Source organism: Haliotis rufescens, unplaced genomic scaffold, assembly GCF_023055435.1.
Source record: "Haliotis rufescens isolate VD_foot unplaced genomic scaffold, xgHalRufe1.0.p SCAF_13, whole genome shotgun sequence".
In the NCBI taxonomy this organism is placed as follows: Eukaryota; Metazoa; Mollusca; class Gastropoda; order Lepetellida; family Haliotidae; genus Haliotis; species Haliotis rufescens.
In genome coordinates this window covers 35,904,659-35,925,586 of record NW_025963813.1, presented here as the reverse complement: position 1 = coordinate 35,925,586, position 20,928 = coordinate 35,904,659, and the positions used below count along the sequence as shown (strand labels likewise).

At 42.3% G+C, this 20,928-nt stretch overlaps 1 protein-coding gene across 1 annotated transcript; it reads left to right on the top strand.

Moving 5' to 3' along the window:
- The first annotated feature begins 1,747 nt into the window (after nt 1–1,747).
- Nucleotides 1,748–18,922, top strand: LOC124117732 (caspase-2-like). The gene is made up of 9 exons (XM_046479721.2): nt 1,748–1,961; nt 5,053–5,196; nt 5,424–5,688; nt 7,995–8,101; nt 10,686–10,874; nt 12,530–12,749; nt 14,257–14,475; nt 16,866–16,975; nt 17,539–18,922. The coding sequence occupies exons 2-9, from the start codon at nt 5,062–5,064 to the stop codon at nt 17,674–17,676; spliced, it is 1,383 nt and encodes a 460-aa protein (XP_046335677.2). The 5' UTR covers nt 1,748–1,961; nt 5,053–5,061; the 3' UTR covers nt 17,677–18,922.
- The last annotated feature ends 2,006 nt before the right edge of the window (nt 18,923–20,928 follow it).

Here is a 20,928-nt window from a genome sequence, read left to right as displayed (position 1 = left end):
TGCATAATGTGCATGCAACTAAATGAACATAATTGTGATCCCGAAATCGGACGAGCACATATTTGGCTTCAATTCCAAATCTAATGACCGAAAAAAATCATTCTGTACAAACAGAATACAAACTGGCAAATAAAACTGACAATTATTTGTCAATATATGATCTCCTTTTTATCAGTTTTAAGATTGATGGAGGAATGAGGGGAGGATACTATGAACAAAATGAAAATATGAACAGTGACTATCTGTATTTTGTGAATCTTGCTTATTTATTACACTACAAGAAAATATACAAGCTAAATGAGAAAAAATTACGTGTGTATTTTGTAAATTATTTATCTACAACAAGATGTTTAAAAAATCAAATCTAATCATAAGAGGCAAAATAGCGGTGAGAATTACAGGAATGGATCACTAAATGTCAGCAAAAACCGTTTTAATGTACGGCATTATGGGAAATATCGCTTTCTCGCTCTGTCGCTTCCACTAACGACTAACCATAGTCATATGAAGGAATCGGGTGTTCTTTAACTTCTTTTGAATAGTATGTACTGTAAACCTTGAAATTAACGTTAGAGTTAATTATAAATGCGAACAAATTAGCGTAGACTTAATTACCGTATTCGACGTAATAAGCGCCAAGGGCGCTCTCAAAATTAGAATATTATTTTGGTGAAAAGAAAGTTGAGTTGAAAGATGAAATGTTTATGTACGACAGATATATTTTTCACGAATTTAATTGCCCATAATTAAGTGTGCATATAACGAGTGCTTATTATACGCGAATAAATAAGTCTTGTGTACATTAATAAATCGGAAGGGGTGCTAATTGGGATTGTTCACTAGCCAATATATTAGCAAACATTGCCGTGGGCGTTTATTAGAGCGGGGCGCTTATTACGTCGAATACGGTAATTATATTTTGCATTTATGTCTCAGAAATGACTGTTGATCAGACGGCCTCACTGAACACTTTGAATAGCGGAAATACCAACTTGAATATAAAACCAATCAACTATCTATTTCCACATTACGGTTACTGAGAACAATATGTCATCCAAAACTAGAAATTACATAATGGACATCCGGTAGTATTACCATTGCTTGGGTGAGGACTTCCACTTTGATGAAATCTACTCCGCAAACAGAATAAATATTTATATAAGCGTTGTTTTTAGGAAAACATTATTGCTTTTTAGGAAGTACGTACTACTCAGCGCTATTGCGCGGTGTGATTTGCTATTTGTTTTGATAACTTGGCCTGGGGGCGGGGGATCCAATAGCTAAATGGGATCCAATAGCTAAATAGGGCCATAAATCAATCAAATTCTTTTTTACGCAGAAATACGTGGATTGTTATAAGAGCACATATGTCTGTACTGTTAAATTATATTTAAGTAGATAGTGAGAAATTCTCAACATCCCGTCCATATGTTTAATTTCAATTGCGACTTGGAAAAATCTCAGCTCTCTTTTATGATTAAAACCCACATCATGGAATATTGCTAAAAGCGGCGTAAAATCATACTCACTCGCTCGGTCTAGAGGGCGGGGTTGGCACCCTCAGTCCTGCTACCATGACAACGTCCAGACGGCCTATAGTGCACTCCCTGCCTCGACGTAGACAGGAGTTACTTTGGTGCAGGTGGTAGAGTGCATGTTACAAACGCTTTGGGGCTGTCGACCATACTGACATGTGTTCACGACTCATATCACTGGACAGGTGGCGCAAATGCAACCGATCACGTGACTTTACTTCCTTGTTTCGCTTCGGATAAAACTTTAAAGTAAGGATTAGGATTGCAGTTCACTAGTCACTAGATTACACCCGCACTCACCGTGCAAGTTGTAAGGCTGTATAAACACGTGAACAGGTAGTGTTGTAGAATGTCGACAAGCGTTCAGTGCATGGATCTACCCGACATTTATGTGTTCTGACGCGCTAACGTACCATTCTATTGCAGGTAGGTTCTCGTCACAACAGTTCAACTGACAGTGTCAATGGGGTTTTATTTTCCTTTTCTATGGCAGCCGGATATGGCAGTACAGTAGCCATTTGTGTATAACATGCAAGCTATTTACGGTATATTGTGGGGTAACGGTGGTGCACGAATCTGATTCAGCAATTCCAGAGAACAAACCGATTTGACCGGTATATGGTGTCTGGCATTGCACACCAAGTTGGCGGACGGACACGTCGTGACGTCGTGCGACATTACTGGACATCATACATTGGTCCCACCCACATCACCCCTCCAAAATATTTTTATGTATACATTGCCACTCAATCCTTTTCGTCATATATATTTTTAAGGGGGGAATACGGGTCTTACCCAATATTGTTCTGGTTCAAGGACCTTCCACTACGCTGCACTTTCTTGTTACCGACGCTCCACTATCTAAAGTCTATACAGTGTCACTGCAGAAGGCATTTTATTGTTGAGATGAAACTGCGACTGAATGTTAAGATAAGCGTGTCAGCAATGCTGCACTTTGTATGGGGGTTCTGTAGATAATGTATTCTATCTCTGGCAAATTAGTGGATGGTATATGGTGACATTCATTTGACCTGATCAGACATTGTGACCTACCGATTCTGACCCATTTTGATCAGGCCTTAAACGAGCATGGGGAAAAGGAGACCAGTTTGACCCTAGATGAAAAAGCGGTACATATTCGCTCTACAAACACGTACAGTAGTATACAGTAATATTATAGCGATTGGACAGTGGAGCCATTAAAGTATCGGCTCATCGTGCCTAAAGTCCGGGTTCAATTCCCCACATCGGTACAATGTGTGAAGCCCATTTCTGGTGTCCGCTGAAAGTATTTGAAATATCAGTAAAAGTGATGTAAAATAACCTACACTCATTCACTTTTCCTACCCCCCTCCCCTTCCATCCTCACCCCTCCTTCACCCACCCACCCACCCAACTGGCATGAAAACCTACATTTATGCAAAAACCTTTTGTCTCATTATGTCATTAAGTAACTGTTACTCGAACTGCTCAAGGAACTATCACGGCTACTGTGTAAGTGATATGCACTCTGTCACTGTAGGTGTTGAAGGTGTAATACCTTCTAGACCCGTGAAGATCCGGTGTAGAATAGGTCTTCAGCAACCCATGCTTGCCGTAAAAGGCGACTATGCTTGTCGTAAAAGGCGACTAACGGGATCAGGTGGTCAGGCTTGCTGACTTGGTTGTTGCATGTCATAAATCCCAATTGCGTGGATCGATGCACATGATATCAATCACTGGATTGTCTGGTCCAGACTCGATTATTTACAGACCACCGTCATATAGCTGGAATATTGCTGAGTGCGGTGTTAAACAACAAACCAACCAACAACCAACCAATACCTTATACCTTGGCAACTTCGTCTTACCACTCCTTGGTTCTGGGGATGATGCAGCTCACTCAAAGTACAAGTTACATTAGTTGCTCAAGTCCATTTATTGTTCACGATTGACTATTACACACAACAGGTCATCAGGTGCTTCTGTAGCCTGACTTATTTATGCCAAAGGGATGCATAGAAGAGTCTGATAATACTTCTTATCTTTCTTTAACTCCACCACTCTATCTAATCTGGGCTTTCCATGTACAGACAGAACCTCTCTGGTCAGCATTTCAGGACAACTAACAAAATACTGTTAAAAAAATGTTGAATGTGATGCGAAACGAATCCTAATGCTTATCTCAATTATAACTAATTTCCATTCCCTCAAGTTGTAGATTTAGTTTGTGATGTCAAACTCTTGTTGTCTTCTTGCCATCAGACCTAGGAACACAGCTCCCCTCTGATCGGGGAATCACTGAAATGTTGTTCAAAACTGCCTCAACTGAAAACTTAGTTCCAGGATACATCCGAATTTAAGGCACCATGAAGAGTGAGTGAGTTGGGTTTAACGCCGCTTTTAACAGTATTCCAGTTATATCACGGCGTGTCAGCTTAATGTGGGAGGAAAGCCCGAAGTGATGTAGGTCTCAGACGTTTACCACTTCGGTGAAACCCACGAGCACGGGTATGGTGCTGACAAACCTAGAAACATAATTGGGGCGAACCGGGATTCGAACCCACAATCATAGGTTTCTGGCGTGCCCAAGGGACGCAACTCTGCACAGCGAATCGCGGCGCCTTAGACGACTGGGCCACCCGTGCCCCCGGCACCGTGATGAATGCTCATGTAAGACACACTATGTGGTCCTGCAAAATATCAGTGAGAAGGTATCGGCACATGGTACTGGTTCAGGTATCTGCGCATGCATGCTCAGATATTAGATTGTCTATTACTCTTAAGAGAACTTAGCTATTAATTGTCAAGTCGCCATTTATATACCTTTAAATTCTTCTGTAATAGATGAAAGGCACACTTTTTGAGTTACCTAATATTAAATGGGGGACAAAGATGGCCCAGTCGTCTAAGGTGCCGGAATTTGCTGTGCAGTGTTGCGCCCCTTGGACACGCCAGAAACCTATGGTTGTGGGTTCGAATCTTGGTTCTCCCCAATTATGTTTCTAGGTTTGTCCGCACCAAACCTGTGCTCGTGGGTTTTACCGAAGTGGTAAACGTCTCAGACCTGCATCACTTCGGGCTTTACTCCTACATGAAGCTGACACGCCGTGATATAACTGGAATACTGTTCAACGGCGTTAAAACCCAACTCACTCACTCCTGTTACACACCGCCTATGTGGTCTAGTGGTAGAGCGCCGCCCGGAGAGCGGAAGGTCCTGGGTTCGATCCCCGACCGAGGCATACCAAAAGACGTTAAAGATGGTACTTGTTGTTACCCTGTCTGGCGCTCGGAATTAAAGGGCTAAAAAAAGGACTCGTCGGCTCGGAGTCAGTATACTGTGTCTGAGTGGGGTGTTCATGTTAAACTGCGGCATGGTATCTCAGTGAGCTAGCACTATAAATCGGCATCAGTCCGGACTAGTACAAGCAGCCACAAAAACACACACACGTGCATGCACATCGCTATATAAGTGCAATAATCTTGGACGCAATGTTAAACCCCGTTTCACCTCACCTCACTTCTCCTGTTACAGTGACTAACGATGGAGGACAAGCACCGGAATATCCTGCGTGTGAACCGCACAAAGCTGATGGGGGAGATGTATGATGTCGAGAGCATCATGGACAGGCTGATGGAGAAGGGGACGTTCTCCAATGCTATTAAAGACAAAATACTTGTAAGTGTGTTCATCAGATCTCTGCACCTAGCAGTAATTTCCTTCTTTTGTCCTCCCACGTTAAACCGGCCGCGTCATACCAATAGACGTTAAAAGATTGAGTACATGTCAGTAAGCCTAAAGTGGGGACGTCATTGGTTATCTTAGGGAGGAGGAAGGAAGATCCATTGCTCATCCGTTTAAGTTAAACGTGACATGTCTGAAATTCAATACACATGTACCTCCAGTATGCAGGCAACCCGACTGAGGTGAAAAGAGAACTGCTAGACTGTTTGCCACGAAGGGGTCCGACAGCATTCGAAGAGTTTTACCAAGCCCTCATCGAGTCGCACATGGGACACATGGCTGATATTCTGAAACCAGAAGAATCTAAAGCACGGATAGCACGGGAACAAAAACGGCTCCAAGCCCATCGTCCAGTCCAGGAGTCCCACCTTAGTATGGAGGCGACATATCACCCAGACGACCAACTCGACGACGACCTCCCGGCTGGTATGTAAAAAGTCTCTCCCAATAGGTGAGGTGAAATTGCGTTTAACGTCGCGTCCAAGATTATTGCACTTATATAGCGACATGCATGCACGTGTGTGTGTGTTTTTGTGGCTGCTTGTGCTAGTCCGGACCGATGCCGATTTATAGTGCTAGCTCACTGAGATACCATGCTGCAGTTTAACATGAACACCCCACTCAGACACAGTATACTGACTCCGAGCCGACCAGTCCTTATTTTAGCCCCTTAATGCCGAGCGCCAGACAGGGTAACAACAAGTACCATCTTTTAACGTCTTTTGGTATGACGCGGTCAGGGATCGAACCCAGGACCTTCCTCTCCGGGCGGACGCTCTACCACAAGACCACGGAGGCGGCCCTCTCCCAATAGGACTGAGTGAGAGGTGGGGGGCAGGGGGCACTAGAAATGGGTTTCACATACAGAGCTCCAGATAAGCTGCGTATCTGCGTTAAATACGCATCAGAAATGCAGAAATACACAGTAAAATATAATCCAAGCGTATCAAATACGCAACGAACATTACAGATACGCTACAAAAATAAAACTTGTGCGTATCATCAAAATATTGTGAAGTAACCCTGCGTATTCGATTAGCAAATCTGCAACTTATTTTTAAATTATAAACAGGCATTCCTTCAACCTTGCCAAACTCCACGATGACAGTTACATCATGATCATTTGCCATCACACTTTCTTTTTGAAGTATCGTGGTATTTTTTAGTCCTATAAAGCTCTCGAACCCACACGACACCAGTTTGCAGGGACTAGATGAATAGTGTTTTAAAATATTTAACTTAAATACCCACATGTGTAAAAACTAGTGGGTAACAGAAATTTGAATACGCAGATAGAGTTACCGATACCGAATGATTTTAAAATGCATGGGTAAAATACCCACAATACCAAAAGCTTATCAGGGCTCCGTTCCACAAAGCGATCATAACTACAATCAATCTTAGAGACTTACGTCGATTCTAAAATTGTCTTAGCTAAAGTTTACAACCGTTCCACAAAGCGATCTTAGGGTGATTGTAACTTTACAAGTTCTTAAGTAGCCGATCTTTACAAAGATCGGAATCTTCAGCCATAAAGATACGAAATTTTTCCTTGGAGTGGCCTCCTTTGGTCATGTTTAGCAGACGACGCATTTCCTTGCACATCATAATAAAAGTCGCCATCTTTGTTGTTATGGTACAATATTTAAGATCGATTTTAGCAATCCTAAGTTGGTCCGGGGCAACTTAGCATTTTGATCTTAACTTACAACTCTCTTAGTTAAGATTGCTTTGTGGAACGGGCGGCTGATCGTAACAAAAATTTAAGATCGCATACTTAGTGAGTTACAATCAACTTAGCCCTAAGATCGCTTTGTGGAACGGGGCCCTGGAGCTCTGACATATATATTGTACCCTTGTGGGGAACCGGACCTCAGACGGGAACAACAGACGAACCCAGAGATCCACACCCCAAAGGAGAATCAGATTGTGTTATTTTGTGTTATTTTGTTACAGTAAAAAAATCAACAGATGAAATTGCATTGTGGGGAAAACAGTAAAGTCAACACTACTTTGCATGCAATCTCATTATAATCAGATCTTAGTTCTCGCTATCGCTAAACAAAGATCTAAGGACATCCCCTTATGGGTCACGTCAGACCGACCTTGCGCGAATTTTGACCGACCAATGGAAGGACTGACAAGAAGTCGACATTAGCTAATCAGAACGCAGCTTTCTCGTTTTTTAAGGCACTAAATTCAAATTGGGGACTACGCTTCAAAACATATTTTGACAAATTCTCGATTAAAAAATTAAACCCGAAAAAAAGAACATTCTGGAATGGCAAATATGTGGTCTAGATTGTAAGGATTCAGTCGTTAAACCCATAATTGTCATTCGGAATAGCCCGTTTTAAAGTTTTGGAGGTTGCATGAATCGAAATAACATTCCGATTGTTACTTTCATGATCTGGCCCCCGACGCTCTGATTGGTCGGATGAAAGGTCGTTCTGACGTGACCCCTAATGGGATGTCCTCAGATCTTTGTTTAGCGGTAGCGAGAACTAAGATCTGACTTTAATGAGATTGCTTTGCATGCAGATTATTATTCATAAATTACAGAGCTGAGTTATTCACAGGGGAAAGGTTCTCAAAGATCTGCATGATGGGGACAATGCAAGCTATAGCCAACACAAACACAGACTAAAGGCAAAAGCAAGGGTACCTGTCCATAATTAGACAATACATGTACACAGAATACACAATGGCTGATGTGGGGTTTATGTCTTCAGGATGGCCTGACGAGAATTACAACCCCCTGGTGGTCAATGTTCAAGAGGTCAAGGAAGATGTAAACATGAAGAACAATTTTAGGAAGTCGTCCGAGCCCAGGAGTACTGTACGTACCTCGTGCACCGAAACCACATCCCAGGAAACAGAATATTGTGAAACTTTGTATGTTTAACTGTGGAATACTGACTACACTGGTTAAGTTGTTGAATACTGACTAAACTGTGAATACTGATAAACTGTTTAAAGTGTTGAATACTGATAAACTGGTTAAACTGTTGAATATTGACTTAACTGTTGAATACTGACTACACTGGTTAAGTTGTTGAGTGAGTGAGTGAGTAAATATGGTTTTACGCCGCTTTTAGCAATATTCCAGCAATATCACGGCGGGGGACACCAGAAATGGGCTTCACACATTGTACCCATGTCGGGAATTGAACCCGGGTCTTCGGCATGACGAGCGAACGCTTTAACCACTAGGCTACCCGACCGCCCCTTAAGTTGTTGAATACTGACTAAACTGTGAATACTGATAAACTGTTTAAAGTGTTGAATACTGATAAACTGGTTAAACTGTTGAATATTGACTAAACTGTTGAATACTGACTTACCCGTAACTGTTGAATACTGACTAAACTGTTGAATATTGTCAAAACTGTTGAATATTGTCAAGACTGTTGAATACTGACTAAATGTTGAATACAGACTAAATTGTTGAATACTGACTAAATTGTTGAACACTCTTAGCTGTTGAATACTGACTAAACTGTTGAATACTGACTAAATTATTGAATACTGACTAATCTGTTACACACTGACTAAACTGTTGAATGTTGTCTAAACTGTCTAATACTGTCTAAACTGTTGCATGCTCACTAAACTGTTGAATACTGACTAAACTGTTAAATACTGACTAGACTGTTGAATATTGTCTAAATTGTTGAATACTGACTAAACTGTTAAATACTGACTAAACTGTTGAATACTGACTAAATTGTTGAATACTGACTAAACTGTTGAATACTAACCAAACTGTTAAATACTGACTAAACTGTTGAATACAGACCAAACTGTTGAGTACTGACTAAACTGTTGAATATTGTCTAAACTATTGAATAGTGACTAAACTGACGAATACTGACTAAACTGTTAAATACTGACTAAACTGTTGAATAGTGACTACACTGTCGAATACTGTCTCAACTGTTGAATACTGTCTAAACTGTTGAATACTCACTAAACTGTTGAATATTGTCTAAACTGTTGAATACTGTCTAAACTGTTGAATACTGGCTAAACTGTTGAATATTGTCTTAACTGTTGAATACAGACCAAACTGTTGAATACTGACTTAACTGTTGAATATTGTCTCAACTATTGAATAGTGACTAAACTGACGAATACTGACTAAACTGTCGAATACTCTCTAAACTGTTGAACTCTCACTAAACTGTTGAATATTGTCTAGTTGTATATATCTAGTTCTACAACAGTGTGTGTTTATTGTTACATAGAGGTATTGTTTATTGTTACATAGAGGTGTTGTTTATTGTTACATACAGGTGTTTAATGTTACATACAGGTGATGTTTATCAATACATATAGGTGGTGTTTATTGTTACATACAGGTGGTGTTTATTGTTACATACAAGTGTACAGTGTGCAGAAGGACTTGAGTGGTATATATATCTAGTTCTATAACAGTGTTGTTTATTGTTACATAGAGGTGATTATTGTTACATAGAGGTGTTGTTTATTGTTACATACAGGTGTTTAATGTTACATACAGGTGGTGTTTATTGGTACATACAGGTGGTGTTTATTGTTACATACAAGTGTACAGTGTGCAGAAGGACTTGAGTGGTATATATATCTAGTTCTACAACAGTGTTGTTTATTGTTACATAGAGGTGTTTATTGTTACATAGAGGTGTTGTTTATTGTTACATACAGGTGTTTAATGTTACATACAGGTGGTGTTTATTGGTACATACAGGTGGTGTTTATTGTTACATACAAGTGTACAGTGTGCAGAAGGACTTGAGTGGTATATATATCTTGTTCTACAACAGTGTTGTTTATTGTTACATAGAGGTGTTTATTGTTACATAGAGGTGTTGTTTATTGTTACATACAGGTGTTTAATGTTACATACAGGTGGTGTTTTTCGATACATACAGGTGGTGTTTATTGTTACATACAGGTGGTGTTTATTGGTACATACAGGTGGTGTTTATTGGTACATACAGGTGGTGTTTATTGTATATTGTTACATACAGGTGGTGTTCATTGCTACATACAGGTGGTATTTATTGTTACATACAAATGGTGTTTATTGTTACATACAGGTGGTGTTTATTGTTATTTATAGGTGGGGTGTATTGTTACATGCAGGTGTTTATTGTTACAATCAGGTGGTGTTTAATGTATATTGTTACATACAGGTGGTGTTTATTGATACATACAGGTGGTATTTATTGATACATACAGGTGGTATTTATTGTTACATACAGGTGGTGTTCATTGTTACATACATGTGTTTATTGTTACATACAGGTATGTTTATTGTTATTAATAGGTGGTGTGTATTGTTACATGCAGGTGTTTATTGTTACATACAGGTGGTGTTTATTGTTACATACAGGTGGTGGTTATTGTTACATACAGGTGGTGTTTATTGTTACATACAGGTGTACAGTATGCAGAGGAACCCGAGAGGCATGGTTTTGATTATCAGCAATGAAGACTTCTCACAAGCCAGAGCGAATAAGGAAAAACTGGATGACCGGAAAGGATCAGAAACTGACACCACATCTTTGGATGTGTTATTTAAACAGATGCATTTCCAAACTATCATTTATAAGAATGAAACAAAAGAAGTAAGTTTGATATGAGATAATCATGTATATGAGAAAGCTACCAATAACTCGCAAAGTACATTGAAAAACAAAGTGCGATTTATTTCACAATAAAACATTGTTCTATCATTACGTCATTTTTGGAGATTCGAACATGCGCTTGCAATTTGATGATGTCGCATATTGGAAAATGTTTTTGAGGGGAGTGTCTAGTGAGTTGTTCCCCATAGTTGTAGCTGGGCAACACAGATAAACGTGATGGCCTAACGATGGCATCCAAAAGTGGGAGAGATATGACAATTGGAATTGTGAGAAAAGGTACAGGTAATCTATGTGAGGATTGTGAGAATATGCAGCAAATACCCACCTGTGCATAACATTTCTCCAAAATCAGAGACATCATTATTAAAATATGAGTAAATATTTTAAAGCATGTACATTTCATCAACATATTTAAAGAGACTGTGCCTAATATTGATATCCCATATGAAAAAAGAAACGACGAGTGGGAGTTGATATTATTGTTGTTATTATTTGTCCAACTCGTCATTTATTTCTTAAATAAACTAGTCATGATAAATGTAACATTTTAGGGATAATTATGATAATAGCACAATGGTAATCAGTGACTTCATGGTTGTGTTGGGGTTTAATGATTTGTAGGGAACTGGGGTTATCCCAGTTCACCCCGATTAGTGAGTGAATGAGTGAGTATGGTTTTACGCCGCTTTTAGCAATATTCCAGCCATATTACGGCGGGGGGCACCAGAAATGGGCTTCACACATTGTACCGATGTCGGGAATCGAACCCGGTTCTTCGGCGTGACAAGCGAACGCTTTAACCACTAGGCTACCCGACCGCCCCTCACCCCGATTATGTTTCTAGGTTTGTCAGCATTATACCCGTACTCGTGGCTTTTACAAAGGTGGTAAACATCCGAGATCTGCATCACTTCAGGTTTTCCTCCCCCATCAACCAGACACGCTGTGATATAACTAAAATACTGTTCAAGACAGCATTAAACCTCACTCGCTCCCCCACCTACTGTTCATTATCAATATGGGTTAGAATAGGTCTTCAGCAACCCATGCTGGTTGTAAGAGGCGACTATGCTTGTCGTAAGAGGCGACTAACGGGATCAGGTGGTCAGGCTCGCTGACTCGGTTGATGCAGTCATCATATTCGAATTGCGTGGATCGATGTGCATGACGTCAATCACTGGATTGTCTGGTCCATCTGGTCTTATTTACAGACCGCCGTCATATACCGTATTCAACGTAATAAACGCCCAGGGTGCTCTCAAAATGAGAAATAGGGGGCTCTTATTAGAATATTATTTTGGTGAAAAAAAACAGAGTTAAAGGATAAATTTTGTGGTTTATGCTGACAGCCTGAAATGTTTATATACAACAGATATATTTTTCCAGAATTTAATTGCCAATAATTAACGGTGCATATAACACACGAGTGCGTATTATACGCGAATAAATAAGTCTTGTCTACATTGATCAATCGGAAGGGGTGCTAATTGGGATTGTTCACTAGCCAATATGTTAGCAAATATCGCCGTGGGCGCTTATTAGAATGGGCCGCTTATTACGTCGAATACGGTAGCTGGAATAGTGCTGAGTGTGGCGTAAAAAAACAAACAAACATTATCAATATTTGAATGCAGGGGATCCTGAAGGCAGTGAGGAAGGTACGGGACACCATGCAGCAAGGCCAGCAGGAGTGTTTCATCTGCTTCCTCTTGTCCCACGGCTCGGGCGGGGGAGTGTACGGCGTCGATGGACAAGTGGCAGACATCATGGAAATCACGACGCTCTTCGACAACGAGAACTGCAAACAACTAGCAGGAAAACCCAAGCTGTTTTTTATCCAGGCATGTCGGGGAAGTATGTTCAAGCAGCAGCACTTCCCCCATTTTCAGATAATATCCTCTGTATGTTCATTAGCAATACGGGGCGGTCGGGTAGCCTATTGGTTAAAGCATTTGCTCGTCACGCCGAAGACCCGGGTTCGATTCCAAACATGGGTACAATGTGTGAAGCCCATTTCTGGTGTCCCCCGCCGTGATATTGCTGGAATGTTGCTAAAAACCGTATAACCATATTCATTCACTCACTCACTCATTAGCAATACCTGGAGATTCACCATCTTCCCGAGGCAAGTTTGTTAACTGACTATAAAAGTCCAGTTTCCACCCTTGCCGAACTTGGTTGGTATTATGGAGTTTCAATTTGGCTGGACTAACGAGTCTATGCATAGTCCAATTAAAATCGTGCAACGAAAATCGAAATCCGGTTCGTAAACTGTCATGCAGATTTCGGTTGATTGCAGGATTTGCAAAACATGTACACCGCGGTCGCCAACTCATTGTCAACAGATATTTTCAAACTCTTTTCATGTTTTTAAACAAGGTGCTCATGTGATTTGACGTTTTATCACAAAATAGAGCTTGATTATCGAGCAGATAATCCTGACTTGGCACCGCCTTTTGTTTGAAGCAAATGCAAGTGATACGAGAGGTGGAATCTGATTGGTTCATAGGAGAGGCTTAGAAGGGACATAACTGGTAATAGCCACTGGTGGCACTACGATCGAGCCAAGGAATTCCAGCCTTGTTCGGCAAGGGTGGAAACTGGACTTTTATAATAAATGCGAACCGACCATTTGATCGTCAGTGGGGGGGGGGGGGGGGGGGCATCTTTCCGAGGCAAGAGAGTTAACTGACTTTAAAAGTCCAGTTTCCACCCTTGCCGAACTAGGCTGGAATTCCTGGGCTCAATCGTTGCGCCACCAGTGGCTATTACGAGTTATGTCCTTTCTATGCCTCTCCTATTGACCAATCAGATTCAACCTCTCATATCACTTGCATTTGCTTCAAACAAAACGGTGGCGCCCAGTCAAGATGATCTGATTGATAATCAAGATCTATATGGTGATAAAACGAGTCTTACATTGCAAAGTGCATCAAGTAACGGAGCACCTTGATTAAAAGCATGAAAAGATTTTGAAAATATCTGTTGACAATGAGTTAGCGGTGCACATGTTTTGCAAATCCTGCAGTCGACGGAAATCCGCATGACACTTTACGAACCGGATTTCGATTTCGGTGCGCGATTTTGATTGGACTATGCATAGACTCGTTAGTCCAGCCAAAATGTAACTCCATAATACCAGCCTAGTTCGGCAAGTTCAGTTAACTCACTTGCCTCGGGAAGATGGCTGGGATATCTGAAACAGACAGACTTTTCCTTTCGGTCACTGCTTATCATTGTGGTTATTTCCAGTATTCTATGAATCAACTTTGACACACACCCAGGAGTGCCGAGCAAACTCTTTAACCAGTAAGCTAACCCTCCTTAAGCCGGAATAACCTCAACTCTCCCTGTGCTGCAGACAAGTGTGACATGGGCGTGGCCCTCCCCCCCGACCAGCAGGAGGACCCAGCACACGGCGACATCAGACTGAGAGAACAGAACAAAAACATGGAGGGCGTGGTGAAGTCCTTGAAGGGTGTGGCGATTTCCCAGCCCAGTGATACCGTGGCAGACGCATGCTCAGAGACAAGGGTGCCCAAAGGAGCGGATGTCTTTGTGGCATTTGCAACTACCCCAGGTACTGAAACACTGGTGACTCAGCATAACACCACTGCCACAGGCTAATTTGCATATCACGTGACCGGACTTTTCTCTTGTTTGTAAACAAACGCGCTTTTTCAGAAATCAGTATAGAACGGACTAATGCAAGTATTTGGGGGGCGCTTTACATATTGTTTTGCATAACTATATAGATATGCTACTACAACTGCGACAGTGAGTTGCATGACAATATATATTTATGCATCAAAGTGACTGTGTCGCTAGCTCTCCATTGGGCTTCGATGACAGCACGTGGAGCCGTAAAACCAGTGTAAACATAGGATAACTACGCAAAAACAAGTAGATTTTTACGAATTTGCATACTTTCTCAATGAAAGTTAACCATTCTTTGCCATTTGTTTATGAAAATGTGTAGACTTGTCAAACATGAAACGGATGAAAAGCATGTGCAATATCTTGAATGGACTGTGAAAGATGTGATGAATCGTCACATGGCGCTGGCCTGTGGCAGAGGTACTATGCTAGCTGGCTCCCGGCCGCATGGAACTCTGGGTAGGAGAGTGGTACTGAAAGTAGACTTTTTATCCCCCTGGCATATGATGCCTCGTCTCTCTGTCTGTCTGTCTGTCTGTTCATCCATCCGAAGCACAACTAAAAAATTGTTCAATATCTTTCAACAAAACTTGCCAGATGTACCAAACAGATCCTAAAATGGTGCCCTTTAGTATTTGCAGATTTTTGGCATTTTGACTTTTCTCCATTTCAATGGAAACAGTTTGGACTTAGTCTCAAGAGTGGTGTCGTTTCCAGAGCACAATTTGAAAACTGAAATACTTTTCATCCAAACCTGGTACATGTGTTAACCAAGGGCTGATGTTGTGCCCTATATTATTCAGGGATTTTTCAAATTTTGATTTTTCCATGTTTCCACGGAAACATGTTAGACTTAGCTGAAACAGAGGTAGGTGTCGTTTCCGAACAAAAAAACTACTCAACATTTTTCATCCAAACTTGGTACATGTATTAATTAAGGGCTGAAGTGGTGCCTTTTGCTAGGAAGGATATTTTTTTTTTAAATTCCAGTTTCCATGACAACAAGTTTGTCTGGACAAGTGCGTTTGTCTGGACCATATCTCAAAAAGTAATAGGTATTCGTTCATGACACTTTACGTACACAAAGACCAGTTTGTCAAATGATGCCTTTAGTTACTTAGGGGTGTTTAGAATTTATATTTTTTTCTGTTTCCATGGCAACAAGTTTGATTTTGACTCTGTTCATAGAGGTGCCCTATAATGGAAATACAAAGTTCCGATTCCCAATCCCATGGTATTAATTTGTAAGATTGTAGAAAGTACTTGCTAGATTACGTGTTCTTGAGCTAATGTCGTGTTCAACATTCTCAGGAACCAAAAGGCAAAGACAGCTGAACCTGTGCATAATAATGACAAGATGAAGGCTACACGAAAGGCGTTTTACTTTGCTAAACACAGACGATTTTTCAAAAACATGTTTTTTCTTTTCTCTTGAATTGGTTGATCGAAATTTGCTGAATTTGTGTGTCTCCATTATAAGGTAGAAATGGTTAAATCAAATATATTACGATATTTAAAAAGAATTTTGTTGTTGCAGATTAGATATTGCAGTGGACAATTATCAAGTTGTCAATATTCGTACAGACCATATTTGGATATGAATGCTGGCATAGACTTTGTGAGGCGTCACTGAGCTACTGTCATTATTTTTAGTATCAGTAGTATCGGTACCAATTACGGAATTACCAAATGTTCAGTTTTCTGCAGCTGAATGTTGGAGCACGGGTGGCCCAGTCGTCTAAGGCGCCGCGATTTGCTGTGCAGAGTTGCGCCCCTTGGGCACGCCAGAAACCTATGATTGTGGGTTCGAATCCCTGTTCGCCCCAATTATGTTTCTAGGTTTGTCAGCACCATACCCGTGCTCGTGGGTTTCACTGAAGTGGTAAACGTCTGAGACCTGTATCACTTCGGGCTTTCCTCCCACATTAAGCTGACACACTGGGATATAACTGGAATACTGTTAAAAGCAGTGTTAAGCCCAACTCACTCACTCACTCACTCACTCACTCACCTACCCTCATACCCACCCACCCACTCACTCACTCACTCACCTACCCTCATACCCACCCACCGACTCACTCACTCACTCACTCACCTACCCTCATACCCACCCACCGACTCACTCACTCACTCACTCACTCACCTACCCTCATACCCACCCACTCACTCACTCACTCACCTACCCTCATACCCACCCACCGACTCACTCACTCACTCACTCACCTACCCTCATACCCACTCACTCACTCACCAACCAACCCGCCCACCCACATATCTATATCTAAGTCGTAATGGTACATCTCACACTTCCAGAGTACATGTCGTACCGCAACACGCGGCGAGGGACATGGTTTGTCCAGGCCATCACCTACATCTTCCAGCGCTTCGCCTACCGGAAGGACCTGTCCGACATGATGACTAAGGTAAGTTGTAGGTCGAGGTCTTGGGTCCCTCTCTGAGATATCGGAGTTTCCTGATTTTGTCAACATTATTTTCTAAGCAGGTAACAGGGGCACGGGTGGCCCAGTCGTCTAAGGCGCTGCGATTCGCTGTGCAGAGTTGCATCCCTTGGGCACGCCAGAAACCTATGATTGTGGGTTCGAATCCCGGTTCGCCCCGATTATGTTTCTAGGTTTGTCAGCACCATACCCGTGCTTGTGGGTTTCACCGAAGTGGTAAACGTCTGAGACCTGCATCAGTTCGGGCTTTCCTCCCACATTAAGCTGACACGCCGTGATATAACTGGAATACTGTTAAAAGCTGCGTTAAACCCAACTCACTCACTCACTCTAAGCGGGTAACAAATTGAATTGGGAAACAGGTAATCCAAATGTTTAGACAAGAAACCATGAGCCTGCAAACATATTGGACATTATATGTAAACAAAAGCTCATCTTCCCAAGGCAGGGGAATTAACTGACTATAAAAGTGAAATTATGGAGTTATATTTTGACTGGACTAACAAGTCTATGCAACCTCTTGACAGGTTAATCTCCTGGTTACCCGTGGCAACGTGATGCAAGTGTCTCAGTGTGTGACGACGTTGCGGAAATCCCTCTACTTCTTCCCTGGACTCTGCAGGAGCGACGACGACATCGGCAACCCAGTGCAGGCCTCCGACTGATGTTGATGTTCATTGTCTTCAATATACACTTGAATCCAGTTTAAACCTGGGTTGTGTCAAGTGTGTTAGCTCACCTGAATAAAAGTCAAATTGGCGTGTGTTATGGCCTGGTTGTAGTCAGTCGTGTGTAAACACCTTCTCATGTCATTGTATCCCAAATGTGCGGATCAATGCTAATGATGTCAAGCACTGAATTGTCTGGTCCAGATTTGATTAATTACAGACCACCATCATGTTGCTGGAATATTGCTGATTGCAGCATTAAGCAACAAACAAACAAACAAACGAATCTGTTTTCATATGACTGCCCTCTACTGCTGTTTGTGTTTATAATCCAAACACTTTTATCCATTTTTTAAAAATTGTTTTCTAATTCTTTGGAAGTGACTGTTAGTTAGCAGTATTAGTTTTTAGTGGAAAGTGAATGAGTGAGTTTGGTTTTACGCCACTTTAAGCAATATTCCAGCAATATCATGGCGGGGAACACCAGAAGTTGGCTACACACATTGTACCCATTGAATCGAACCCGGGTCTTCGACGTGACGAACGAATGCTTTAACCACTAGGCTACCCGACCGCCCCTTTTAGTGGAAAGAGATGGAAATAATTGTTAAGTAAACAACTTGATCTCATGAGGCATCTATAATGTAAAACAGTACAAGTTGATTTAACTGTTGATCTGAGAATGTTATCTAGTATAACACAATTCTCATTGTGACAGAAACATTGATGAAATTAGGTACTCCTCACATATCTGTCATTTGATGCCAATATATATGAAGAAATGAATCAAACCTGTTGATAAGTGTCTGTATTAGGGCTGGGACGAGACCAAATTTACTAGGGGGAACCCACACCCCTATTACCCACCCTACCGGGTACCCGCTGTAGAAATCAAGAGATAGGTACAAACTGTCCGATTGGGAAAAGTTTGACCGTAGCCCTGGCAAAATGTATTTAGATACTCGTATTAAACGATCTGGTCATGCATACACTGAAGTTGACTGGACGATGTTTTATCTTTGTTTAAACATATTATAGGGAGTATATATACTACATTATAGGGAATCAGTATTTGTCTCATATCACCAAGCAACAGTTATATATTTCAAACAGTATTGATAGTTCACAGTGTATATATATCGGTGTATGTACCAGTGTATATATCAGAGTTCCAGTGTATACAGGTGTACCACTGTTGACACTTTGATATGTTACAAAAATAGAATAAAAGAAATACAAAGTGTATTTTTTGTTTGTTATAGTTACATCGTCCTGCGAGGTTGACCCAGCTACCAGTGTGAAACTTGTCATTAATGAGTTAGTTTGATATTTTGGGTTGCTTGTTGAACTAGTTTCTGAGGATATATGGGTTTGATCATAGCGATCAAACTGTTAGCTTTGTGATATCCTGTATTAGATACATATTGTCGCCCCAGCTTGTGTTAGACAAGCATTATAAGTGTTTGCCTGCATTTCCTTGAGTCCCAATTTCGCCTAGCTACACCCCTGGCTGAGGTCCCTATGTCACTATTTCCCCTAGCTAAACCCTGGCTGAGGTCCCTATGTCACTATTTCCCCTAGCTACAACCTGGCTGAGGTCCCTATGTCACTATTTCCACTAGCTACAACCTGGCTGAGGTCCCTATGTCACTATTTCCCCTAGCTAAACCCTGGCTGAGGTCCCTATGTCACTATTTCCCCTAGCTACAACCTGGCTGAGGTCCCTATGTCACTATTTCGCCTAGCTACACCCTGGCTGAGGTCCCTATGTCACTATTTCCCCTAGCTACACCCTGGCTGAGGTCCCTATGTCACTATTTCCCCTAGCTACAACCTGGCTGAGGTCCCTATGTCACTATTTCGCCTAGCTACACCCTGGCTGAGGTCCCTATGTCACTATTTCCCCTAGCTACACCCTGGCTGAGGTCCCTATGTCACTATTTCCACTAGCTACAACCTGGCTGAGGTCCCTATGTCACTATTTCCCCTAGCTACAACCTGGCTGAGGTCCCTATGTCACTATTTCCCCTAGCTACAACCTGGCTGAGGTCCCTATGTCACTATTTACCCTAGCTACACCCTGGCTGAGGTCCCTATGTCACTATTTCCCCAAGCTACATCCTTGGCTGAGGTCCCTGTGTCCCTATGTCCCCTGGCTGAGGTCCCTATTTCCCCATTTCCCAAAGCTATACCTCTGGTTGAGGTCCCTACTTCCCCAAGCTTCACCCCTGGTTGAGGTCCCAATGTCCCTATTTACCCAAGCTTCACCCCTGGTTGAGTATTTCCCCAAGCTATACCCCTGGCTGAGGTCCCTATTTCCCCAAGCTACAACCCTGGCTGAGGTCCCTATGTCCATATTTCCCCAAGCTATACCCCTGGTTGAGGTCCCTGTGTCCCTATTTACCCAAGCTTCACCCCTGGTTGAGTATTTCCCCAAGCTATACCCCTGGCTGAGGTCCCTATTATCCCAAGCTACAACCCTGGCTCAGGTCCCTGTGTCCCCTGGCTCAGGTCCCTATTTCCATATTTCCCCAAGCTATACCCCTGGTTGAGGTCCCTATGTCCCTAAGCTACATCCCTGGTTGAGTATTTCCCCAAGCTACACCCCTGGCTGAGGTCCCTCTTTCCCCAAGCTACATCCCGGGCTGAGATCCCTATTTCCCTAAGCTACACCCCTGGTTGAGGTCACTATGTCCCTTTGTCCCCTAGCTATACCCCTGGTTGAGGTCACTATGTCCCCATGTCCCCTAGCTACACCCCTGGTTGAGGTCACTATGTCCCTATGTCCCCTAGCTATACCCCTGGTTGAGGTCACTATGTCCCCATGTCCCCTAGCTACACCCCTGGTTGAGGTCACTATGTCCCTATTTCCCTAAGCTACACCCCTGGTTGAGGTCACTATGTCCCTATGTCCCCTAGCTACACCCCTGGTTGAGGTCACGTCTCCATGTCCCCTAGCTACACCCCTGGTTGAGGTCACTATGTCCCTATTTCCCTAAGCTACACCCCTGGTTGAGGTCACTATGTCCCCTAGCTACACCCCTGGTTGAGGTCCCTATGTCCCCATGTCCCCTAGCTACACCCCTGGTTGAGGTCACTATGTCCCCATGTCCCCTAGCTACACCCCTGGTTGAGGTCACTATGTCCCTATTTCCCTAAGCTACACCCCTGGTTGAGGTCACTATGTCCCCTAGCTACACCCCTGGTTGAGGTCACTATGTCCCCATGTCCCCTAGCTACGCCCCTGGT

What these genes read in the sequence shown, in the direction of transcription:
- LOC124117732 (XM_046479721.2), top strand. Translation starts at nt 5,062, where the DNA reads ATGGAGGACAAGCACCGGAATATCCTGCGTGTGAACCGCACAAAGCTG. An exon ending in CGACGACGACCTCCCGGCTG is followed by an intron (nt 5,689 to 7,994) that starts GTATGTAAAAAG and finishes TTATGTCTTCAG; the next exon opens with GATGGCCTGACGAGAATTAC. An exon ending in TGTCCGACATGATGACTAAG is followed by an intron (nt 16,976 to 17,538) that starts GTAAGTTGTAGG and finishes ACCTCTTGACAG; the next exon opens with GTTAATCTCCTGGTTACCCG.